The sequence below is a fragment of the Natator depressus genome, chromosome 11 (assembly GCF_965152275.1).
Source record: "Natator depressus isolate rNatDep1 chromosome 11, rNatDep2.hap1, whole genome shotgun sequence".
Taxonomy (NCBI): domain Eukaryota; kingdom Metazoa; phylum Chordata; order Testudines; family Cheloniidae; genus Natator; species Natator depressus.
In genome coordinates, this window is record NC_134244.1 from 18,865,958 (window position 1) to 18,892,511 (window position 26,554).

At 41.7% G+C, this 26,554-nt stretch overlaps 1 protein-coding gene across 1 annotated transcript; it reads right to left on the reverse strand.

Annotated features, from left to right (window-relative positions):
- Positions 1-1,335: 1,335 nt before the first annotated feature.
- MCM6 (minichromosome maintenance complex component 6) lies at positions 1,336-26,164 on the reverse strand. The gene is made up of 17 exons (XM_074966802.1): positions 25,143-26,164; positions 23,637-23,783; positions 22,728-22,838; positions 21,783-22,032; positions 20,102-20,267; positions 19,873-20,018; positions 18,212-18,362; positions 17,383-17,524; positions 15,856-15,997; positions 15,582-15,689; positions 14,935-15,090; positions 13,950-14,078; positions 13,208-13,369; positions 11,459-11,594; positions 11,017-11,184; positions 7,599-7,738; positions 1,336-1,818 (listed from the first exon to the last, which is right to left on the reverse strand). Exons 1-17 carry the CDS (start codon positions 25,238-25,240, stop codon positions 1,705-1,707), a joined length of 2,466 nt encoding a protein of 821 aa, XP_074822903.1. The 5' UTR covers positions 25,241-26,164; the 3' UTR covers positions 1,336-1,704.
- Between the last annotated feature and the right edge of the window lie 390 nt (positions 26,165-26,554).

Genomic DNA, 26,554 nt, shown 5'->3' on the forward strand with positions numbered 1-26,554 from the left:
ACACCGCAGAATTCTGCCTCACAGCCATGGGGTGGCAAGAAAGGCAGTTGAGGCCCCCCTAACCTTATGCCCTCAACTTTGGTGGTTGCGAGGGTCTAGGACAGTGGTTCGTTTACCTCTGGGAGTACTAAGAGGTCTTCCAGGGGGTACATCCGCTCATCTAGATATTTGCCTAGTTTTAAAAACAGACTACATAAAAAGCACTAGCGAAGTCAGTACAAACTAAAATTTCATACAATGATTTGTTTATACTGCTCTATATACTAGACACTGAAATGTAAGTACAATAGTTATATGCCAATTGATTTATTTTATAATTATATGGAAAAAATGAGAAAATAAGCATTTTTTCAGTAATAGTGTGCTGTGACACTTTTGTATTTTTATGTCTGATTTTAGAAGCAAGTAGTTTTTAAGTGAGATGAATTTGGGGGTACGCAAGACAAATCAGACTCCTACAAGAGGTACAGCAGTCTGGAAAGGTTGAGGACCATAGGCCTAGGACATAAGCACAGCCCCAATGGCCACTGCTATTCAAAAGAACACAATTTCACACACAGTGTGGGCCCCATTCACAAGTCGGCCCCCCACACACCAACAGTGGAATCTGTGTGGACAATCACTCAAAAAAATATTTGTTTAGTATTTTCCATCAGCCACAAGAGATCTTCAGGTCCCTACACTGCCTGGCTCATTGTGACTGTCTTTACTTCTTTTGAAGACAAAGCTAAACAAGAAGAGAAAAATTACCAGTTGCTCACATTTGCGATTTTCTTTGCCTTTTTTAGCATATGTCAGGAGGTTCTCATTGCACAACTTCACCTGAGCAAAATAGCATGAGATTTGATTGAAGGACTGAAGGTTAAAAATCTAGTTACTAATTCACAAAAGTCCACACCATAAGAATCCACATTCGTCCTGTGGCTGTAATTTTCTGCCAGTTCACAAACCAGGGAGTATACCAAAGACAAGACTATCTGCCCTAATCAGGCAACATCATATTTTGGACCTGTCTCTGTTTTGACTGTTTTACTTTAAACATGCAACAAAGTATATCTTAAAATAAATTGAAAGTCAGATTTTCTAATTACCTGATATTGGAAAACCTTCTACAAATAGCATCAGCTAGACAGTGAAGGTAAAACTTGTCTGAAATACAAGTGTTTATACTATTTTCAGCTTGCAGAGCAGAGTAAGAGGAAAGTTCGTAAGTGAAACAGCACCCAGTCTCAGAACAAAGCCATCCCCCAAGACACCCACAGACATTTAACAAATTTTTATTTATTTAATAGGAAAAACAGAATTGTAAAAATCTACATCATAAAATCTCACTAACAGATACTAGAGAAGAATGGTGCAAATTTCCCCACTGTTAAAAAAGCATCTGGATAGCTCCATGCCGAAGAGATCTCATGTTGCCTTACCTTGCCTTGTTTGGAAGAAGATCATTAAAAAACAAAACAAAAAAAACAAAACAACCCACAGAAACATTATATAATGTGTCACTTATATAAAACCACGTTTCAGAAATGCTGAATATCTATGAAGAATCATGTATTACTAAGAGTACTGCTCCACACCACAATAAAGTGTTCATACAAATTTAAGAATTTAGCTATACAGCAAGTATTGCAACAATGTACAAAGAATGCATTTCCAACATTCAATTAACAAATTAAGTCCTACTATGGTATGTTACAACCCCTAGTCTTCCAGCTGATAGTTGGGGTTAACTACCAGGTACGGGTCTTCATCAAAGCTCTCTCCTTCTGCGGAGCCTTTTAGCCCAGTGTGGGTGAGTTCTATTAGAATGTGGTCCTGAAACAGACACAAAAATCGTTACTCACACAAAGGCTTAAAGCCTTAATATTGAACACAGTTATTTTTCAAAGATAATTCTAATGCAGTAAGTGTTTGTTCTTTTTTAAAGAAAAAGTCAACTCCCTTTTGCACTTCATTTCATCTTTTCCCTCACCTCCCTTCTACACGTTTCTATCTTGAGAACTTATATGGTACCCCCATTGCTATGATATCCAAGTGCAGATGCAGTAACTGAGACACAGATTTCAACAGGAGTCTGATGCCTAAATACTTTTGGGGATCTGGGTCTAGGCAACTTGCCAACAGTCAGAAGATGATTGTGGTGGAGCAGGGAATTAAATCCAGGTCTCCCATAGCCTAGTGCTCTAATAACTGGATCAGCCTTCCTCCCAAGGAAGTGGTTCACTACTACTTTTACCCCTTTAATCCTGCATACCCTTCCTTATTTCACCTAGTCCTCATGCTACCCAGACTCCATTGTCCCCTTCTCTCCCCACTCTTCCATTGTACACACTGTCTGCTTCAATTCTCCCCTGCAGAGAAACAAATTCCACAGGCTCTCTTCTGGTAGTTTTTCGCCTCTTAGAGCAGCTGACCCTTCTTATAGGCAGGGCAGGTAGCACCACCTATTATTAAAAGTTGCTCAATACTTTCCTTTATAAGAATGTTTTAAATTGTTTATAACATTACCAAGCCTTAGCCATCTAAGCTGAAATTTTCCATGCCGGGTATGTCTCAGATGAATTTTTATTTTGAAAATTTCAGCCAAAATGGTTCAGCTACTCCCAAAAATGAGACTGGGGGGGAAAAATTTTTTGGTTTATCCATGTAAAACATTTTGGTGACCTTTTCTTTGAACAGTTCTTGTGCCTCATAATTTGGAGTAGGGACTTGAAATTTAGGTGCTAGGGATTTGTGCTTTGCTATCCCTAGGAAAATCTGCCCAAATTTGACCAAGTTATACATTTTGGGGGGGGGGGGGCGGGGGGGAAGAGATAAATTCACAGTTCCTACATGCTCAGTAAAGACTTTGATTTTAGCAGCTAAAATCTCCAAACTTTTCATCTTCTGAGGACAGCTCATACACGTGCCTGGACTGCACGTGCGCCATCCTCACAGAGCAACTGAGCATGCTCCATTCGGTCGGGGGCTACAGGGTCAAAACAGAACTTTCCCTGTAATGGCTGCTCCAAGTGGAGGTGGAGCCAGGCAGTGGAACTGAGGGCAAGGATCCTGCCTTTCCTGTAAATTCAATGCCCCCCTTCCTGGTACTTAGGCAGTATGGAGGAGAAAGTCAATTGACTCAAATGCAGAGGAGACAAGAGCCAGACCAGGAACAGGGAAAGGGGCAAATCATGACAAGGAGCCTAGTGGGACCAGGGGCGGGCTAGCAGGTAAGGCGAGAGAAAAACTGACCTGGTATCCGTGGGGAACCTGGAGTTAGGGGAGACAGATCTGATTAGTCAGAGGAGAACTGGGACTGGTTGGGCAAGAGAGACTAGGCCTGGAATGAGAGACCTGAGAGAGACAGACTGAGACTGGGTAAATGTGGAGAACAGAACTGGTACAAGGAGTCAGGTGTGAGGAATATACTGGACAAGTTGGAGGGGATGGGGCAGGAGTCTGTGCTGACTAGAGCTCACTTCTCTCCAGAGGCTGGAATGGAACCCAAGATTCCAGAGTCTCACGATTTGTTTGATGCTGGGAAATCCCTGAGAAAGCCACTGGAAAAGCATGTATCTCATCCCTCTCTAATGCTGGTCCACACAGAGGATGACAACCTACTCTTGTTACCAGTTATTCCATTAGCTGAAATGGCTGAGGTCAGGGTGGAAAAACTAATGGTTCCAACTCTGCTGATGAACCTCTTGGGTGTCAATAAGACATTGAAGCCTGTTCAGCCACATCTTCACTGCTATTTTTAAGATGCGATATCTAGATTAAAGCCAATATAGATAGGCTTACCTAAACTGGAGTAGTGTGTCCAGTTTTGGGGTCCCCCACTACAGAAAGGATGTGGACAAATTGGAAGGAGTCCAGCTGAGGGCAACAAAAATGATTACGGGGCTGGGGCATACGACTTATGAGGAGAGGCTGAGGGAACTGGGCTAATTTAGTCTGCAGAAGAGAAGACTGAGGGGAGATTTGATAGCAGCCTTCAACTACCTGACGGGAGGGTTCCAAAGAGGATGGAGCTAGGCTGTTCTCAGTGGTGGCAGATGAACAAGGAGGAATGGTCTCAAGTTGCAGTGGGGGAGGTATAGGTAAGATATTAGGAAAAACTATTTCACTCGGCGGGTGGTGAAGCACTGGAATGGGTTACCTAGGGAGGTGGTGGAATCTCCATCCTTAGAGGTTAAGGCCCAGCTTGACAAAGCCCTGGCTGGGATGATTTAGTTGGGGCTGATCCTGCTTTGAGCAGGGGGTTGAACTAGATGACCTCCTCAGGGCTCTTCCAACCCGAATCACCCTTTCAGTTGCAGTGCAGACATGCCCTAAGACACTTTACACTATTCTGACACTGTAAAATTGCCTTGAAGTGGGCAAATTTATCCACTTTAAGAGGCCTCTTTTACACTACCAGAGTAGTGTAAGTGAAAATCAGGCCTGAAATTTGTATACTACCTGCCACCATTACAAGTGTCCATTTACTGTATAAACACAGCACTACTTCACCCCTCTACAAGTCTCAGCATTGAAACCAGCTATAGGGATCTAAATCCAATCTTGTTAATCTGGAATCATGAAGCAAATTAACTATTCTTGATTAACTCCATTTGTGGACACACTTATTCCAGAATACTGGGTTTGCCTTTTCACAAGGTTTCATTGGTCACTTTTGCCTCAGCAGCTGGGACAAGCTCTTAGCCATTTCAGCTACAAGGATAATACACCAGATTGTTGTACGTGGTCAGCTGCTGTATAAACACGCTCCAGGCATGTTCATCTCATGAAGTGGCAGCTATTGGTGGCATTAAGATAAATACCATTTTGTTTTCAAAACCCTGAATATGCTGATGACACTGCTTTGTTGGGTCGGTTTGGTGAATCGCTGCAGATGATGGCTGATCTGGTTGGGCACAAAGCAACATGCACTGGCCTCGTTATTAATATGGAAAAAACCAAGTCCCTGGCCATTATCAGCCTCCAGCATCTGACTACAACTAGCTCAGTATTAAACTGCCTCGTCACAATATTGGAGTAGGTGGCAACTGTCAAATACTCAGGAAGCATTACAGACCACATGGAAGATATTCACAAGATGCGGATGCTCATATCAGCAGCAGTTGCTGCCATATTCCAGGCCCTTAAACGGCCTCTATGGAGAAATTGTGACAACAAAGTTTCTACAAAGCTGTGTATCTACAGGCCTACAGTTACACCAACTCTTTTGTATGACAGTGAAATTAGGAATGGGCACTAAGGAAGGCTGAAGAGCACTGGATCAATGTGGTCTTTTCTCATAGTCTTGGTCATTTGCTCCATATCAAGTGGCAGGACAAAATCAGCAATGAGGATATTCATAGCCAAACCCAGCAACTACCTTCATCAGCACTGGTTCAGTTTTGACAGCTTTCTTGGTATGGATATATTATTAGCATGGAAGACTAACGAATTAAAAAGTCCATTTACCATGGAATGCCCATACATGGTTGGCAATCACATAGTCACCAAAAACTTCTGTCGGCACAATAAGATTGCCAATGACACAGAGACTGAACAGCCAACCCATTTCTTGCTGGAGATCAATCTGGATGGCATTTGATCTGCAAGGAGGTTACGTCCCTTTAGGATTTGCCTTGAGGAGGACTATTTCAGAATAAGAGTGCCTTATTCCAAATTAACAATCTATTTAGTCAGGAATCGTTGCCCTCCCAAGGTAGATAAATCCTAAAAACAGTAACTCTTGGCCCTGTAGAATTTACATAGCAAGCCAATTTAGCAACATTTTTACACTGTTTTAAGTAGTAGACTTGCCTGCCCCAAACATTGCCATAGTGAGAAGCAGCATTTCTTGCCAAGTATAGACCAAGCAGTACTTTCTAGTTAGGCTTTTGATTAAAACTGACTTCTCAGCATCCCTCTGGCAGCTGTCGTTTTAATACAGAGAGAAAAGAGATATAGAAAGTCTAATTTCCAGAGAGCGAGTTACGCCACCATGGCAGAGAAACTCAGGAGTGAGGACTGTGACACTGAGCCAGATAGGGTTAAGCAACTAGCAAGCTAAATGACCTAAATTCAATCTTTAAACACATATTAGAAAAGTATATAAATGGCAACTAGGGCTATTCCTTATAAATAGCTAACATAGCCACATAGATTAGAGCTTTGAACTGCAAACCCATGTTGTTAGAGAATTAGAGGTAAAACTGATTGTGTTTACTTATATCTTGTTAGATGTTAACCATGTAAAGAGACTGTTCCTGTCTGTTACTATATCTATTGATTCAGAGATCAAAAGGGAATATTAACATTTAGATAGAACTTGGGTGTAAGAACATTATTGACTATATTTCTCTTTGAAGTCTGTAGTAAACTGTTTCTCAACTGCTTAATCGATAATTACCTTATGCTGATGAACGCAACTAGTTACCTGTGTATACATAGGAAATAGGTTACTTTAAAGCCACTGTTCTTCCCCCAAGGAATGCCTGCTGTCAAGAGGCTACTGATGGCCTGCCAGAGAACTATAAAAAGAGCTCTTGGGCCCTGATCCCGTTATCTCAGATTTGCTTAAGCTTCATAAGGGGAAGTTTGAGTCGCAAGACTGAGGTCCCCAGCTCCAGACTGGGTCACCCTAATATTGGACATTGGACTCTGACCTATGGAACTAATTCTAAAAGAACTCTTTGCATCTCTAAAGCTCACCATCTTTACTATGAAACTAACCTAAGAACCCTATTTATGTCTGTATGTGTAATGATCTTTTAACCAATCCTCACTCTCTCCTTTTTTTAATAAACTTTAGTTTAGTTAACAAGAATTGGCTGTAAACGTGTCTTTGGGTAAGATCTGAAATATTCATTGACCTGGTGGGTAATATGATGAATAAGTTATATGATGAATAAGATTTTCAGTAATCCTCATTGTATTTGACTTGGCTGTCTGGGTAAGAGCTCAAGGCTAGGTTGCTTTAAGAAAACTGTATTTCTGGCTTCTGGGTAAACCAGTAAGGTATTGGTGAAGCTATTTTGTTGCTGGCTGGTGAATCTAAGTATCAGAATAACCACCAGTCTGGGGAACTGTCTGTCCCATTCTTTGCAGTTTGCTCTAACTGAGCAATCTCAGCGTGGCCTGCCCTGGAACCCTAAATCACAATAATATTTCAGCTACATGGGCAAAGGGAAGGGGAAAGTTCCATTCCTTGGGAGGCTCACATTATTTACTGAATGCCTCAAAGACGCTACAAGAAAAATAGCGGCCCTAGAAACTGCAGTCCATGAAAAGCTTCAGGGAGTATCACTGCCTGCTATTAACCCTTTCTTGTTTGCAATTCAGCAGGACAAAGGAAATCTACTAATACATGGAAAAGGAAAGAATGTAATACCTGAAGCTTACTCACACCCACTCACCCCTTTTCTAGGTCCTTAGCCTGTAATTCTGACATTCCTTCCATGACCGGAGTTTTAACAAAGATATCTAGGTATTTATACAGCACCAATTATTGGTGCCTGCACACAGAGATACTGTACGTTCCTAACTTGTCAAACATACCAACAAAAAAAACATTTATAAGCTAAAAACCCTTTAAAATATCCATGCAACTGCATACATACATAGTGTATAAGTCGATGAATGATTCTCTCTATGATCTTCTTTCTATTTATAAGCTCTTCTTCAGACTCTATTTCTGATTCAATTTCCTTTAAGTACCAATTAATAAGATCACTCTTCTTTAATGAGGAATCATCCTCTTCTGCAAGGAAAAAAGAAACCTAGATTATTCTAGTTACAATGCCAATCCCCAGATTGCATAAACATACAGCAGCAGGAGGATACTAATCAAACTGTCAAAGAGAAGGCTTAGTATAACATTTACAATGTTGATAAGAGAAACCCAAAATAACCTCTCAGATTATTTGTATCAAGGAGTTTTGATTTTCCAGGAAATGAGAGGTGTCTGATGACACATTACATGTCAGAATCACATTGGAGTCACATTTAGACTGAGAATTGAAGCTCTCATTTCTACCCATCCATGCAGCTCACAAACTAAATAAGCTGTCTGGCAAAAAACATCAGCTTGAAGATTCAAAAGGTAAGAAGCAGTGGCAAGCAGCGCTGTCCAGTTTCCTCAAAGTAAAGCCAACGAAATGAAAGCATTACTGTTCTGCCCAAAAAGGAAGAAACTAGTGTCTACTGTAATAACTGCACATTCTGTCTACCTATAGTGCTTTTGCAGCTTTAACTGGATATTGCAGTCTTCATTTCCAATCTTAATTTCTTCTGTAGGATTGCTATATTATTGTCAAACAGCTGCCATGTTTCACCCCTGCAGTGACCTCATTTCAGCTGACATATTGTGATCCACAGTGCTGTGAAAAAGGGCCTCCCACCCAATTCATTAAGACAAACCATGCAGCCTTTCTCCCAACTTTCAAATCAACACTCTTTGGTTTAGATGACTGGGTATTAATGAACCCAAAGTCTAACCTAAGAGAAGTTTCCTCATGGGATTTGTGTGAACTTGGTTTCTGAATAGGTTGTACTGTCTGTCAGGATATTCTTCTTGTGTCCTTTTACCACAATCATAGGTTTCTCCAGCGTTGGGCACATAATATGGCTTGGTCTGTAGCCCTGGTGAGATCTTCCATGATGCACAGTTCCTCCAAAAGCTGGCAGACCAACAAATGGTGTGTGTTTCACTGGAATCACATGTGTCTGGATCATTAGCATAGCCCCACTTCTGACCTTCCAGCTCTTGTTTGGAAGCTAGTTAAACATATCCTGGTCTATCAATCTCTCTCTGTATCTGAGGGAAGGTGTTCGGCAACCTCAATGTGCATTTTGACATCCTTGTTGAGTATTTTGAGCTGTGTGCGCTACATTTCCAGTCACGTAGCTGCTGATTTTTTAAGCAGTTCTGTTGCTGCTAGGGAGGCCATGTATCAAAATGTAGCAGATGTCTGGTATCTTCAACCTGTCATAATCATTCAATTTTGCTTGTGACCACTCTCCTGATATCCGGTGCAGCAACTCCAGCAAGCACATAAAGGCTGTTCATGTTTGTTGGTTTTAGACACCTTGTGATGTAGCGACAGCTGTCATTCAGTACAGGATCCAGCTGCTTTGCATGAGCCGATCTTTTCCACATCAGACTCGTGTATTTGGCCCTCAAATAGTGAGGTGTAAGTGCAGTGGCACTTGGATTCAAAATGGGGAACCATCCCCACAATTAGCAATCTTTCTGGGCACTAATTTTGCCTTCTCCACCTGTGCCTTGAATGAGAAAATGCGGCCTAGCATCACTCCACAGTAGACAGGATTCCAACAGTGGGCAAGTGATATCCCATTCCTGATGATGCCGAGTTGTCTACTGGCCTCACGATTCCAAAAATTGAAGAGAAGGACTTACATTTTGGCTGTGCTGGCGTGCACTTGATTCTCGGTGTAACAGACAGAGCCCAGATAGTGCTGATGTTTGCATAGCTTTGATCTGGGCAAGAGCCATGGCTTGGGCAGAGACACCTAGGTCGTTGGCAAGATAAAAATTGCTCTTGCCAATTGATCCAGAGGTAGTGCTAGCCTATTGGGAGCCTTAAGCAGATGCATTTTTGCCCCCCACAATGCATAATAAAAAACTAATAGCCCTTGAGCTGCTCGGGCCCTAAGCAACTGCTCGGTCTGCTTATGCCTAGCACCAGCTCTGAGTTGATCATTCACATAGATGCTGAGAAGTATTGAGGAGAGTATGCTCCCTTTTGGTAGGCAGTTTTTCTGTTGCCACCATAGGCTCCACTTGCCGTGTTGTTTGATGTAAAAACATCAGTTCTCTAGTAAACATCATCAGTTGTACAAGTTGGTGACCTTTCATCATGTTGTATATTTTAGTGAGGAGACTTCAGTGATTTACTGCGTCATATGCTGCTGGTTGGTGCTATGTTTGTTGACCCTGTTACCATACCATTTTCAAAACCATCTTCAATGTATCGAGTGATGTTCAGCATTTGACAGGTGCATGACTTGCCTGGGCGGAATCTAGCTTGCTCTAGGATTAGATCCTTTTCAACAAGTTGTGACAGGCGGTGTAGGATGAGATGCTCTTACAGTTTGCGGAGATGACATAGTAGTGATATAGATCCGAAGTTCTTCAGCTCCACAGTACCCTTCCCCAGCTTCAGGAGTGCCACAAACACATGCTTGTTGCCAGATCTTGGATACTTTGTATGTGTCTGAGCAACCTAATTAACCCGTTCTTTATTGCTCGTCCAAAGCATTTGATTTGTTCAGTATGAACGCTGACTAGGCCAGCAGCTTTGCCATTATTAAGGGCGTTAATTCCAAAGGTTAATTCAGTATACAAAAGTCTCCTGCTCTTCTTGCCACTTAAGCTGCATCTTAGGTTGTTTGTTCAGTGCCCTACCATTTTCTAGGAGATGTTGCTTTGCCTTCCTTGGGTGGTTATGCTTTCTTCCTGCCGTGGGTCATGTCCATACTCTCAGTGAGAGTCTGCCTTTACTGCTGTTTTTCCTTTTAGTGCAGAGACCAGTTCTTTGCCAGTTGCAATGATATCCTCAGTGAATGGGTCTTCTTTGAACTTCTGCTTTTATTTTGTGTACCGGTCCGATAACTCAGATGTTAGTCCTGGCAAATAATTTGTTCTGCAGTCTCATGAAGTATGCTTCGATACAATACATACTGGATTGACAAACTGTTTGTAATTTTCTAGTATTGGTTCAATCTTTCTAATAAAGAGTGTTGAGGTCACTGGGGAAGCCCTTTCATTCTGCTGTCTTAAAATTAAAGTCATGCTGGAATGATACTGAATTTGGCATTATGGCTTCATTGACCTGAATGGCAGTGGGCCAATGCTGCGAATGTGGAATCGGACCCAAACTAAGTTTGTTACATGAACCAGCTATGTTGTTACTGACAAATGCCAGATCAGAGTTGTAGCCCTGCACTACAATATAACCAAAGAGCATCTGTGATGATGTAGCCCATTCACTTTACAGTTTTGAAATTAGTTCTTACCTTCTTCTGCTTTCCTGAGGTGCAGCACAATGAGGTTAGAGATTCGGCGGTATTCAGAGAAGCCAAGTTTCATGGAAGCCTTTGGGGCTGCATCTTTGTTTGCATCCTCAGAGTGGTCACTGATCCCATTCACAAGGCCGTTGCCACCTGTTGGAGCATCTGCACCATCTGCATCAACAATTTTTATGAATAAAGTTTAATTAGCATCATTACGCTGATCTAGAAGCTGAAGCAGTGTGACTTTCCCAAGATCACAGCAAGACAGTGGCAGAATTAAGTACAATCCCCTACTCAAGCCACTAGAGCATGAGAAAGTAGGGACAGAGGGTGAAGCAGGAAACAAAAGAACAGATGCACTGTGTCAAACAATTAAGCACTAAACATTGGAAGGTCCATCCTCCCATTCACAAGCAAAGCCAGAAACTGTCAGCAGGTGACTTACCATTGACTCCATCTTCAGCCTCCTGATCCTCCATTTGCTGTTCGTCATCTTGGTCTAAATTGACATCTGGAGTCTCAACTCTGATGATAGATTTGTTTAATAACCTGAATGCTTCCTTCACATGTTTTGGATGAACCTGGGAGAGATTTGCGAAACATATTCACGTGTTCAGAACCTAAGAACTGTATTTCAGATTGCGATTCTACCCTGAGAAGTGACTAAAAATGGCATTGCAGAGGTCTCCATAGCCACATCTCACTAATCCTACATCAAAAGGAGTTTTGTTTTTTTTTGCCAGCCCCAGAAACTCACTCTCAGCTGACAACCAAGGTGGGTTCTCTCTCTCTCATGCAATTGCCATAAACTATAAGGATTCTGAAGGCCAAACTATGCCTCTGACAGCTTGTGACTTTCAGAAAATTTGCATAGGATTACTGAGGAATAAATAGCCTGCTGATGGTGAGTTTTCAGGGCTGGCAATTAGAAAAGTTTTTGTTCAAACTGAGCCCACATAGAGAACATCGAGACAATGGACATGGAGTCCCACAATGACATTTTTATAAGGTCACTTAATGACTTTTGATGGGACATCGACCCTTAACACGACAAGCAACATTACCTAAATTACAGATAATCCTAACCTTTTCTTAGAAAGTGACACTTTCACTATTCACTAGTGGGTTTTTTTGCACACTACTTGAAAAATAAAAATGTAAACTCGCTTGTTTCACTTTCAGGTTTCTAATAAACCAACACAATCCTGTGATGTTTGACTGGCAACGGTATTCAAGAATGTTTATAATTGAAGTGTGTTCCCCTTGGAACCAGAAAGAAGTTAACTAGAATCATCTTCATTGGCCCGACTATAGGCTGCAAGGTTTGTTTTTAAAAACTAAATTTATCTTTAGAACGTAACTAGCAGACAGGTTTTGGATATCATATCAGTTTAGAACAAAATGCATCAAATTCAAACAGTAATCGGTAAAATCGTGTTAATCCTATATTCACACTGAAACAGATGGGTTTTTAAACTGGGATTAGATTATGGAAAAAAAAAAAATGTAGTGAAGTTTTCCAAATCCCATCCATATAAGAAACCACATTCAGTAGATCTGAACAATTGCATAAATATTATCATGCATGTTCTTTGGGTTCCCTAGCCTTGGCTCCCCCTCACTGAGTTCAAATACACACACAGGCTCTGCTGGGCTCCTTATACTTGGCAATCCGTCAGCGAGGCTTAGATGCACTGCCGGGTGGCTCCTTCTTGATTGGGGGTAGAAGAGAGTGGCAACATCTCCCACGCCCACTCAATCACAAAGCCAATGGAGCTGTACCTCAGTATATTGTGTAGATCTTCACAACATTGTCCTTCTCCTTCCTTACATGTTTTGATGAGCAGTGAATATTTATATTAATATTGCCAAGCATATGAATTAATATCCAATCAGGCAGATCACATACATCTCAGTTAACTTTGAAAATGTGAGCCACAGTGTACCTCTACACACACATACCCCACATCATCTAGAGATTTTTTTATATATGGGAGAACAAGGCAGCAGCATGAAAGAGGAGCCGACATGCCATACAACTGAGTACTGGGCTGAATCAGAGACCTTATTTTAAGCTGGGGAAGAAAATGGCCAGGAAAAAGTAAATTCAGAGTATCACTGTCAAGTTTCAAGACCAAAATGCTAATTGCCTTTATGCAGCTGTTTAAAAATTTTTTTTAAAGCTACGTGTTACCTCATCACAACAGTGCATTCGGGCCATAGCTTCAGACAGTCGAATCATGCTTTCCAGTTGTCGTACTGTGATTCTCCAGGATGACTTTATAACTCCAGAGCCATCCCGTTGACGTAATCGTTTATACTGCTCAACTATGAAGTCCTCTGACTCTTTAGAAATCTGATTGAAATAAGATGGTACATTTGTTCATAATGAACTGGCATAAGTATACTGCTTCCATTAGTGGAACTTCCGAAAGTTCCACTGCATAATTCTAGAAGCCACTTTAAAGTTGAAATTTGAATAAACAACAAAGAATTTGCTTCAGTTATGTTCAAATTTACATTTTTCTATGTGCAGTAATCTTTCAAAACAAAAGAGTTGTTCAACCCAGTTGCTTAAGCAACGAGTTGCTAAACTCCAAATTACCAGATACTGTTGAGGCAATGATTATTCTCCCACACCCAGAAATATGAATTAAACACAATGAAGCTCTTCATTTGCTTTTGGTACTGACAGACACTCATCTCAAGTTTTTAAACCCAATCTCAGCTGTGCTGTCTGGGGCTCTGGCATTTATAAGGAGAGCAAGTGGATCCAAAATATTCCAAGCTTCCACACCACACCTTAATTAACTGCTATACTGTGGGATCAGTTCATTGATTTACTCCCTATCTGCACAAAGAAAGCATTAAGTAGAGTAACTTCAGTTCCTTAGACCTTTCTGTATTCTAAGATAATATATAAAAAGTAAAGTTACCTTCGGTTTAAACTGTCTTGCAAATAGCAGGTACCTTCTGATATCATCTAATGAGTAGATACGATCAACGGATTCTTCTATTCTGGAATGCAGATCCACTATGCGCCTGGCAATGGCATAATCCGTAACCTACGAAGTCATTGCTTTGTTAGATCATTCTCACATAGCAGTGAAGCCATCACCAACTTAATACACAACAGGGACACGGTTCCTTCAGTTCCTGCTCCCCCATTCGTGCCCTTGATGACAGCTACTTTTTCCAGAAGCTAAACTATCAAAACTCTATGCCATAGCACACCACTGGAAACATTAACAGTTTTAAAGAGATGGAAGAGATAGTAAAAAACCCATATATGAGACTGGCCATGACTTTTTGGAACTTTACTTTATGAATAATGTCTTAGCCAAACCAGTGGTAGACTCAGGAACTTGGCAGTGTGGGAATTCTAAATTCTCTTTTCCCTTCATCTCAGACTACTTTTTGTGTATTCGATCAACTCAATTCTGATTAGAGTGTCAATCTTAGGGAAGGGTACAAAGAAAGGCAATCGCTTTCTACATCTCATTTTCTTATTATTTGTATTATCATAGAGGCTAAGACCCACTGTCACTGATAGGAAAACCATTGTGCTAGACAGGGTACAAAAAGCAAAAAGACTGCAAATTCTATGGGGTATAAGGCTGTCTAAGATAACATAAAAGATGGATAGACAGACTGACAGGGGAGTACAAGGAAACAGATAATATGGTAAGCTGTAGTGTCACCACACCAAGGCAAATACCATGTGGACTATAGGCAGCAGTCACAGCTTCAGTGACCAGCCAAAGCACAAGTTAAATCAAACTACTAGACATTTTAAAGGTCAACATCTTAATGAGCATAATTTGTACAGTAGATTTGTATTTCCAGCCTTGTAATTCTGTAGAATGCAGAGAGAGAGAGTCCGAAGAAAAGGCTACTGACAGCTACTGCCCCTGCACTTACCTCATTACATTCATCCACAAGAATGAAGAAGAGATCAAATCTGGACATGATGGGAGCTGACAGATTTATGTTCTGTTTCAGAGATTTTGATCTGTCATAACGCCCACCAACTGGGTTTGCTGCAGCCAAAATGGAGGTCCTGGCATTCAGAGTAGCCTGACAATGAAAGAAGAAAAAAATTACCAAAGCTTTAATGTGTGACATGTCAGTGTCACTTGCTAAAGGAACGCAACAAGTTATGGCTTCTCTTCGAACTGGTAGGTATAGAATTTAGCCATCTGTCTGCTAATGCAGCCACATACTTTGCAATATCCCCATTGATTTAGAGGGAACCTCTACTGACAGCAGAAGCACAACAAAAACAGAGGAAATGATGCCACAAAAGAGTTTTGGCTAACTAGTACTTTTCCCTGATATATAGTTCACATTAAAGGTAATCATTTTAACAGTTAAGATAGTAGTATCTGAAATATTGCAGCAGGCACTTTTTAATTATTATATAAGGCTCAACGCATTCAGGATAGGTTTCTTAGTTTTACAGATAGCCTTCCTGAGCCTCACTTTCCCCTAAGTAACCTTTAATTAAACATATATGTTACAAATACACAAATATGCATGCACACTCTGCAAGGAATGGTGCAAGTTACCTTAACTCCTGCTTTTGTTATAGATATAGTCTGTTGCTCCATTGCTTCATGAATGGCAACTTGATCTCGTATATCCATTTTGTCAAATTCATCAATGCAACAAACCCCCTAAAACAAGAGTATAGAAATAAGATCATCCAACTTCTACAGCAGCTAGACCAGAAAAGACAAAACTTTTGCAAAATTGTATAAAAAGTGAATCAAAACAACACAGGGAATTACTGGAATCCTACTATTCTTAAATGCCACTTCAGATTTTAATTAGTGGACTTACATTATCTGCCAACATCAGGGCTCCTGCTTCGATGACAAATTCATGAGACTCCTCATCTTTCACTACAGCGGCTGTTAGACCAGCAGCACTGGAGGCTTTCCCGCTGGTGTACACAGCACGGGGACTGAACTCCTCTACATGTCTGTTGGAGAGGTACCAATAAGTGATTAGTCTGCACTAACTATCCACTTTTGTTAGAAATGTTGCAAGAGGTGCAGATACAAGAACTTTTACACAGTGATGCCTTCTACCTCTCTATCAGGCCAAAACAGTACCTATTCTGTTCTTTAAAAACAAGAAGATAAAACTAATAAATCCAAGTAAATGTAGTCTCACTAAAAGTTTTTATTAAAGCTAATGTTAAAGTTATCTAATACACAGGATCAAGAAAGAGTGTCTATATATCAAAGTATAAAGTTTGGTTTAAAAGTCATAAAATGCATATAGTACATAATCTGCAATATCCCAAATTTAGGTTAATAAATTTAACAATACAGTTTAGATATTAGCATCCAAATATTTAGGTACATCTCTCAAATGTTATACTAAGAGTAGCTTGCGGAAAACAAATACAGCAGTGAGTGTAGATTATCCCTCAGTAATTGAGAATTTACAACAGGCTGTTCCTTACTAAACACAATCCACATAGTTACTTTCCCCGACGTGTTCCGAGTGCTATGCCTCTAAAAATACCTACTGGACCTCAGAAGTAAAGTATACAAATCTTACAGGTGGAGGAAAAAACACAGGTGTGTTTAACAATTGTCAAAGGCCTCACTGCAAGTCAGTGTAGAGCTGGAATTAGAATTTAATTCTTCCTATTCCAAAATCTATGCTCATTCCTCTAAACTATGCTGTGAGTGGAAACCCCATAAAAATAATGCATCATGGCATATCTGATGTTTTAATTTACCAAATATTAAACAATAAATTTACTTGTTTATTTTCTAAAAATGGGTAGTATGAACTATTATTTCTGCTGTAAAGAGAAATAAAAATATACTGCATTTATTACTCAAATTCTCTCAAAAGCAACACTTGTTACCAGATTTGTCAAGCACCAGTTCATTTTTGGTATCTAATGTCATCACCACCACATTGTTCATATGGTGTAGCCAACAGAGTTTATTGTTTACTTCTGTATGTCAAAAATATTCAGTGATGTTTGCATGGTTCTGGAAACAGATGCTCAAATAACTTATTCCTCTCTACCTGACTTAAGGCTGAACAAATATGCTGCACAGATATGCCTCAAGTATGGCTTGACTCAAAGATTTATTTTTTTTTACTCTCTGGGATACAGTAAAACTTGAAGGAGGAGAAATATTTAAGCCTTACAAGATTAACTCAACTACTTGCCAGTGCTCCTTAAAGTTCTTGACTATACATATCAAAGTACTAGCTTAGGAGGCAAATGCATTGCCTTCCCATATGCATTAAGTGCTTTACAACTTTCTCCCAACATACACTCCTAGCTCTGGTTACAACTGGCAACATTTAAGTGCTGGATTTTAAAGAGATGCTTACTTGAGAAACTGACTCTTGGCTGTACTTGGATCCCCAACAATGCAAACGTTGATGTCCCCACGCAATGAAGTGCCTTCTGCAGTTGTCTTCGGAACTCCTCCAAAGAGCATCAGTAGAATCCCTCGTTTCACTTCATCATTACCTGCCTCATAAAGAGAAGTTCTAGTGAAGGCCCATAATGGAGCTTTGGGATGTTACACTTTGTGTAGATAAAAATTCTGCCCAATGGAATTTTAAAATCTCATGTCTTTGAACATGCACTGGAAACAGCATTTATATGCTTGATGCAATTTCACCGTAGAGCAAATCACAAGGAAGATGATTTCCTTGGTGCTATAGTGGCCCCAAATCTTTGGACAGAAATTCAGCTGATCAACTTTTTCGGAAAGACAGGGGAACCTAAGTGAATTCACAAGCAATTATTCTGAGCCAGTGTCAAAATGGCTTACTATCAAATTGCAGCTATTATCTGAACAGTATTTCACACACTACATTCAGAAGAGAGATATGTGAAGTCCTATCCCTTGGATGTTCTTAAGAGTGTCTATATCAGGCAAAGTTTGTATCCAACTGCTAGGCTGTAGGGTTTACTGAACAACTAGAAATAAAAAGAGGTCACCCTGTGATGGAGATTACTGTTCTGATTGAATTTCATTCAGAAATATTAAATAAAAAAACATCCTCTTACAGAGCACCATAAAAACTAGACAGGAGGATTTGAGATATTAGTTACATGTCTTCGACCTATCCCAACACATGACTGAATAGCAGTAGCAGATACTGTCAAGAATACAATCTGCTCACCCTGCCATAACAGCTGGACTCTTACCATGTACAGTAGGGAAGAGGCTGGTACAGAGATTGTGGTAAAGGTTTTTATCCTGGCTCATTTCAAACACCTTTTCCCATTCCTTTACAGACATCTGGTTTTTAATGCTCTCTGCAGTCTGTTCCTCATCTCGGAGCTCTTTCCCACCAAACTAAACACAAATTAGAAAGTGATAGTGAGGTAACTTGATACAAATGCAAAGTATAGCAGCTACTGGAGAAGAAAAAAAAAAAAGAAAAGAAAAGAAAAGAAAAACTATAGGCTTGAAATCACACAAGCTTAGCACCGAGAAGAGAAACAAGGTTTTTGTTCCATGGGGGCTTGTTTAACAGGGGAAATCAAAAATTGAGGAATTTAAGTTTTGTTTTTTTATTTCCATGGAGAAAATACATTTGGAACATCCTTTTCTTTTCTAGTAATACCACCGAACCCCTTCACTCCCAAAGCAATGGAGCCACATGCAGCATTTTGCACATAGCAAAAAGAGAATTCAGTGGTGAAAGGGGTTTAGGAGTCTGTGCTAAAACTGTCCTTTTAATTCTCTATTGAAATTAATTACAAATGGAAAGCATATCACTAATACTAGAGGAAGGATACTTCTGCTTCCAGCAGATTTAGGAAGGATTCAAATGGTCTTTGTGCCTATGAAGATGTCAAGTTGCTGGTGGAATTATGCATCATAACTCATGTGATGCTAAAACTTAGCCACAGATAGTTTTTTAAATTGTTTTTAGTTCATTTGTACGTGGGAGCACCCAAAGATCCACAATTTCAAGATCAGGAGCTTGGTTTTGTTCATGTCACATTTAAGATGACCTTAAGACACCCAGGAGGAGATGTTGGGAGAGACGGGCCAAGATGTATAACTGGATAGAAGGAGATGGATCATTTACTACCTTCTTATTTTAAAACTCGACAGTGGGCCAGATAGTTACACCTCTGAAGTATAAGTGCAGGAGGCGGGACTGCTCTCTAGTAACCCCTTCAGGCTCAAGTATGGTACTGCAGGTGCTCCCTGCCAGAGTCTGCAAGGCTTGGCTGCCTGCTTGGAACAGGGCAGTCTGTGCTGTAAACTTGGTGTCAGTCTCTAAACAGTAAGTAAAAAAACAGCAACTCAGGTTTCAGCTGTCTGTACCTTTAGACAAAGAGGAAAAAATGCAACCTTAAAATGTATGTGCTTAGTTGCAGTGGTTAGGGCAAGGTCCTGATGTGAACCTGAGTTCTGGGTTATCCCTGAGGAGTTCCTCCTCTGTCCCAGTCTCACCCAGCTCTGCCCCTGAGCAAAATCAGGCACACCTTCTTAAACGGCCTGCTGGTTTTTGAATGGTCAGTATTTCCTTTTGGCTGTTCTAGGCCTCTGGAGGACTATCTTGTTGGTTTGCTTAAACTGAGTGGATTTTCCTTGTGCAGGGAGTGTCAGGACATTGATGTCTCTAGCAGGGGGCAGAAAAGGTCAGACAGACCCTGTCAAAGTAAGACATGGGAAGAGAGACTTTGCTACATAAACCAAGATGGAAGAGGAACAGAACAGTTGCAACACATCAGATCCAGGGCAAAAATCATAAACAGATATAAACTGAAGCCTCACGCTCTAGGAGAGGCAAAAAACCCACAACTCTCTTCAAGCCAGATCTTTAAGTCTATTTTCTTTCAATACTTACCCGTGGATTTGTTGGAGCAACGTAACATGCTAGGAAGACTAGTTTATAGGACAAATCTCTGACGCCCAGAGCACGAAGTCCTCTGATTCCTTCAGTTTCATAACCCTCTGTACCACTGACACGAGAACCAGTTTCTGCACGCACACCTGCCATATGAACAAGAGTCTTAATTTTGTTTCAAGTACGTACACAGGACAGCTTAAGTCACCATTTACAGTCAGCAGTGTACCTGGGGTGGATAGCTGAGCTACATCAGGCACAACAATCAGCGATCCTGTGAAATCACACTTGTCACCAGCCTGGGCTGATTCTACCGCTTCAGCACGCAGGATAACTTCTACGCTGCGAGGAATGCTTCCTCGCGGCAGTTCAGCCTGCGTTTCCTGAATGCGAACCTGAAGAAGAAGAGAATATTAAATGCTCTGCCGAAACTGACAAGTTACTTTAATTTCTAAACTTCCGAGATCTAATATGTGGGGAAATGGCATTTGCCCTCTGGAAGCTTCATTCATAACAAAATCATGCCACTTCCTTTTAACTAAAAGAAAGGTTACTATTTAAAAATGTCCTACTGGAACAGAGGATTAAGGATGCTGGAAAAATTGGATAGGGTGCAAAAGAGAGTCACAAAAATTATTTGAGGGCTGGGGAAAATGCCTTGCAGTGACAGACAGAGAGATCAATCTTTTCCTTCCTCAAAAAGAGTGCATAAGTTAATTTAGGCCCGATCTAAACAGTAAACATTGTAAAAAAGGAGGGTGTATTGATTTAAAAATCAAGGCAATTTAAAACGCCAAGTAGAAAGCCTCAATTTAGGTAGATTTTAATCAACTTTTCCATTTGTACTTCAGTTATTTTCTAAAGAAAGAAAATATTCACATTGGTTAATATAATCATTAGAAAATCATGTTGATTTACAACTAAATAGAGCCTTTACACTAGATTTAGTACATCTTTTGCTTCCTAGGAGGGTACATTATAACAATATACATTGATTTAAGCAATTATATAGCTTTAATATTTTCAGATTCTTATTAATGTGCATTTTTAGTATGTTAGAAAATGGTGAATGATATATTGCTTATTTATTAGATAATTTTTTGTTCATGATTTGTGTCAAACTGTATTAGGACAGTAGCTGGAATGTAATCAAACACAAAACAGCATATTTATTTTTCATTTAAAATATTTTGAGAGACTATACAAGTGTAGGGCTTAACATGTTTTGTATTAAATTCTGATTATAAATAGGTTTACTTTTTAAAAGAAAAAATTTAAACAAAATTAAAAAAAAATCATTTCAATTTTTAAAAATACATTTTATTTTCCAAAAATGACCAATTTTTATGCACCCTAGGAACAAAACAAAAAAAAATTAAGTTCAAAATATCACTCTCATTGAACCAAGTTTTAAAAAATAAGTATTTCAGCATAGAAAGAGACAAAGGCTATTGTTTTTTAAAAGCCTGATAAAATGGGTTGGCTTTGCTCATCTGAACCAGTCCATATTAAATATAACTCAATCATAACCAAAGTTAATAACTGTTAAACTCTGTTGTAGCTGGATAGAAAAAAGCCAACAGTATATTTGTATATTTTACCTTGCTTATTATGGGAAACTGACACTGAAGCTCTCCTGCCTTAAAATTTGTTTTTTATTTATAGAAGAATAAAGCATCTCAAGTCCAAAAATTGCTTTAGTCCCACCAGTATCTTCAGACACTTTTAAAAATACATCTTCTGAAGATAGAAAGCAGCCACCTATAAGTTCCAGTGCCTTATGTTAGGACTGCAAAATATCTTACTCCATGTAATCAAGATTAAATGTGGACTAGTGGCAGTAGCACCTTCTAAATATGCAGAAAGCATTAACTCATACACTCAGAGTTCTAGGGAAGCCATGGAAATACCTTTTGAAAGTCAACAAATCTCGATTTGTTTGTGTCCAGCAGGAATCTCCTTCTATTGGCACAGACTGGGTTTCTGCAGATGTTTGGCTGTGTATATTTAAATTGCTGCTCCACATCTTTTATCACTGTCTGACAGTCTAGACACAGGAAGGTTCCACTTACAAGCTCTGGATGAACTGGATGGGTACGTACCACCTGTCCACTAATACGCATCAATGAGCCAATTCTGGCTGATGTCAACTCTCGAATTCTGTTAAAAATATCAGATTAATAGCCATTCAATTCCTAGGTGACTTGGCATTCCGCAGTTTTATACCCCATTTCAGCAAAGTACTTAAGCGGTTAAGATAAATATGTGCTTATGTTCTAAATAATACAATGGAATCTAAACACATGCTTAAGTGCTTTACTTAACTGGGGTCGTTAAGAGCATTCAGTAACACACCAATGTAATTCTAGAACAGACACGTTACTGCCGATATCATGCTTAGCATTAATGCACGGTGCACATTTACTCTGTGTTTCTAAAATTATCTGTGATAAAGAACATAATCTGGATGATTTCTAAAGTTTAAGTCAGCATTACAAATGTATGAGAGCTGTGTTTTGAAAAAAAACATGTTTTAAACTGATTTAAAAATAGACAAGTCACAGAACGCTCGTCTATTTACAAGCGACGGACGGCTTGGAAAATATTTCTGTGGAAGACTAGGATGTTTTTCTAAAAGATATGCTCTAGGAATTATTTTGGGGAAGTTATCTGGCCTGTGTTACACAGGACGTCAGACTAGATGATCACAATGGTCCCTTTCTGGTTTAGGAATCTATTAATTTATTCAAATTTTTATTGCTCCATCCTGTGTTTATTGTTGTCAAACCTTCTTTATACTACATCTCCTTAGTCCAGCTCGATGTGTTTCAACTATGAAAAAAAATATATCCTACTTATGTCTGGTAGGTAGATCTTGGAATGCAACATAAAAGTCTTTGTTTGGAGGAACATTTCCATGGTCTCTGGCAAAAGTCTTCACTGCTCGACACAGATAAGGATAAACTCTGAAATACAGGAAAGAATTTCACATTTTACAGAAATTACATAAACTCCTTTCCCCTTTACAACCAGTCAAATGTCTCCCTCATATATGTGTAAGTTTTGGCTTACAGCATGCCAGGACACATGTAAGCAAGTATAAATATGCCAAATATGAAATATTGTGATACACCACAATTTTGCTCTTCATTCTAAAAAAGATGTTTGGGTAAAGCTTATTTCACTACTAAAGGGCACGTCTTCACTTCACGTCTTTAACGTGGCTTGTATAGTTGCAGCATAGTGCTGGGAGAGAGCTCTCCCAGTGCTATTAAAAAAGCCACCTCCATGAGGGCAATAGCTTCCAGCGCTGATGCACTCTCTACAGTGGCACTTTACAGCGCTGAACTTGCAGTGCTCAGAGGGGTGTTTTTTCACACCCCCGAGCAAGAAAGTTGCAGCACTGTAAAATGCCAGTGTAGACAAGCCCTAAGTCTTCTTAGCCTTAGGGTCAAGCTTAGCCTGAATCAAATGTTGAGACCAGAAACCAGCAACTAGCTCAATAAAGTATTTTCAAAGTAGCGAGTACTATGATGGGTGGATTCATTTAGTATTTCCATATTGTACATCTAGTTTTCCCCACAGCACAAACGCAATTGCCTATTTGCCCCATGTTTGGTGATAGTTCTGAACACAGCACCTGAAGTGGGCAGAACTAGTAATGGGGCCAGTCAGCAGAAAGTTCTGATGTAATGGGGGGGGGGGGGGGGGGAGTTCACTGTAATATCCAGGTCATAGTTGTCCAGTTCTCAGGTGAACCTTACCTGTAGAACTCCTCCTGGACAGTTGTAGAGAGCTGCTGATTGAACTGCTCCAAATCCACAAAGCTCACAATTAACGTGTTCCTCTCTGGGCGGATTAGCTCTTCAGCATCATGCAAGTATTTGACTTCCCCATCACTGTTCTGGAATCTGAAAGGGACAGCATTTCAGGAGAAAAGTTTTGCAGTACTGTATACCAAACAGCAACTGAATACAGTTCTTCAGTGCCCTGTGTAAAGGGGGTAGGAGAAAAAGGCCATATACCACTAGCACTTGCAAATGTCACTGCCAAATATAAGTTTCCTCCTGCCCCTTTGTCCACTGATCCACAAATGGGGATTTCAACATGAATACATACAACTGGATCTGTATTTCACATACCTGGTTCCCCAGACAGCATTTTATTTACAGTTTAACAATGACCTGCACAGGTAAAATGTGTTTTCTTTCCTTATGATTGTTACAGATTATATGAGGAATAGCACCATGTGACAGCCTTTGTTTTTGATTGAAGACCCCTTGGACAACTAATCTGAACCTCGAATGTGAAAAATGAAACTTAAGCAACCAAGAGATGAAGGAATCTTCGACCACACTGTACAAAGCTTCATTAACAGCTATTGAACAAATATTCCTGATAATGACTTGGAAAAAAAGCAGTCTCTAGGAAACTTAAAATAACCCAAGGGAGACCCACATTCTCTCTCACAAGCCTTAGAAGAGACTCACTATTCAGGACAATGAGATATTATGGAGCACCAAATTTAAATGCAGCTCAAATCTAGGCCAAAATGATTTTGGCAGTCTTGCTAACAGTAACCTTTGTGTGTCACATGTGCATGATCGTACAGGAAACAGAGGGTACAAAATAAAGGCTGACTTCTGTCAAGCGTTAGCATCGTCTGTGCACAGCTATCCAAACGCACAGAGCAAAGCACAAGTGAGTAAGGTACAAGGAAATCTCATATAGAATCTAAGAATTTATTAATTTGTAAACCCTCTGGGATTATACTGTGCTTTAACAAGGGAATGCTCAAACAGAAGTCAACCAAGAGGGAAGACACTCTCCCCCCTCAGGTCAAACATAATGGACACCAACCAGTTGCGAAAAGAGAGCTTACAAAACAAGCTCAGGTGTGTATGGTTTTAACGAGGAGAGGCAGCATCAGTGCAGCGAGATGCCGAGAGACTTCAGCCCCCGTCAAGCAGTCGCAATGACCCCGCTCTCGTCCGCCCGGACCCCGACGAGCCAGGACGTTCCACCCCGCAGCGTCCGTGGCTTCAACAGACCGAGTTACGGGCGCTGGGGAGGCCTCCGGGCGCGCTGTGGGGAGACAGGGCTGAGGAGGAAGGCGCCTCTCCCGACGCCGGGTCACAGCCGGGTCGTGCACCTCAGAGCAGCCGCAAGGCCGCCTGTGCACCGCCCCGTCCCCCGCCAATTCCTCGCGGCTCCTGCAGGGAACGTCTCCGCCCGGGGGGGCACCGCAGCAGTTGCGCGGGGGCACTTACTCCTCCAGGAAGTCCTGGAACAGCTTCTGGCACTTCTCCGCCACCTCATCGCGGAGCTGCTGGTGCGCGGCCCCCGCATCCCCGGCCGCGAGGTCCATGGCTCGAGCTCAGCCTTCCCACCTCCACCGGTCCAAGAAGGGCTAGAGGAGCAACTCGCGCGCCACGGATGGAGCCCCACGTGGCCAGCGGGCAGCGCCATGGACCAATCAGCGGCCGCCTCTCCCCGTGCCCCGCCTCTTCCAAATGTTCCCCGGCAAAATTTTCGCGCCAAAGCCGACAGGGCCAACAGATAGAAGGCGGCCATGTAAAAGGGGAGGTGGCAATTAAAGGGGAAGGTTGCGAGTCGGCGGACGCCAAATGAAGAGAGCGTGAAACAAAAGCTCAGCCTCTGCTGCGAAATGTCTCAGCACCGCAGGCAGCAGCGGCTGCGCATGCGCAGTGTTGGCGGTCCCTTTCTTCGGTTGCTAATCGTTTGAACAGACCCGAGGTCCTTTCCAGTCTGATGTTTCTGTGATTCCAGGCTTGTGAGCTGAGCCGGCGACCAGCGGCACCTGCCGGCAGCAGTTTTCACACTATGTGCCCCGCAGAACCACCCTCCCTTCAACTTAAACGAGAACCGCTCACGTTTGTCCCAGCTGCCCCTCCGTCGTGACGGCGGCGGCGCCGCCGGGCCAAATCTCAGTGGGTGGCGCTGGATCTTCGCGTTGCTTCCCCTGCCCCTGCCAGCCGTAAACCCCGCGGCAAACGTGTGCCTGGCTGCGGGCGCCACTGCCAGGGACGGCGCCTCTGGAACAGGCTCTAGGGGGAGCGGCGGAGCCCGCTCGCCAAGGGCCTCGCTCTTCCTCCAGGGGAAGCTATGCAGCTTCCCTGCCCGAGCCCAGCCGGGATACCCGTGAGTGGGGATATCCCGGGGTGTAAACCAGCGTCCGCGGAGCTGCGTGTTGGGTCAGGGAGCCACAGCGATACCTCAGCAGCCCCCCATCAGCGCCTCCTGCCCACCCGCAGCCCATCAGCTGTTTCCGGGGGGGCGGGGGCGGGAGAGAGGAGCGGGGGCACGGCAGGCTGAGGGGCGGGGGCGGTGACGTGAGGGCAGGGCCTGTGGCAGAGCCGGGGGTTGAGCGGCGAGCACCACCCTGCCCCGGCACGTTGGAAAGTTGGCGCCCGTAGCTCCAGCCCGGGAGTCTGCGCCTAGCCAAGGAGCCGCTTATTAACTTCTCAAGAGCTGCACATGGCTCCAGAGCCACAGGTTGGCCATCCTGGGCTAGTGCGTGCAAGCGGCTCGCATGCTCCCGGACAGGAGCCCCTTCCGTGCCTTTTTTTTTTTTTAAACGAACATGAATTGCATACCAGGGCACGGTGCTCAGGGGGGCAATGCTGCGTGCCTTCAGGGCACAAGTGGTCCTTCCTGCCCC

Excerpts from the sequence above, each read along its gene's own strand:
- MCM6 (XM_074966802.1), bottom strand. The coding sequence starts at position 25,240 with ATGGACCTCGCGGCCGGGGATGCGGGGGCCGCGCACCAGCAGCTCCGC. Across the intron at positions 15,690-15,855 it reads CCCTGATGTTGGCAGATAAT|GGGGTTTGTTGCATTGATGA; the intron begins GTAAGTCCACTA and ends CTCTTGTTTTAG. Across the intron at positions 13,370-13,949 it reads CAAGACAGTTTAAACCGAAG|ATTTCTAAAGAGTCAGAGGA; the intron begins GTAACTTTACTT and ends TATTTCAATCAG.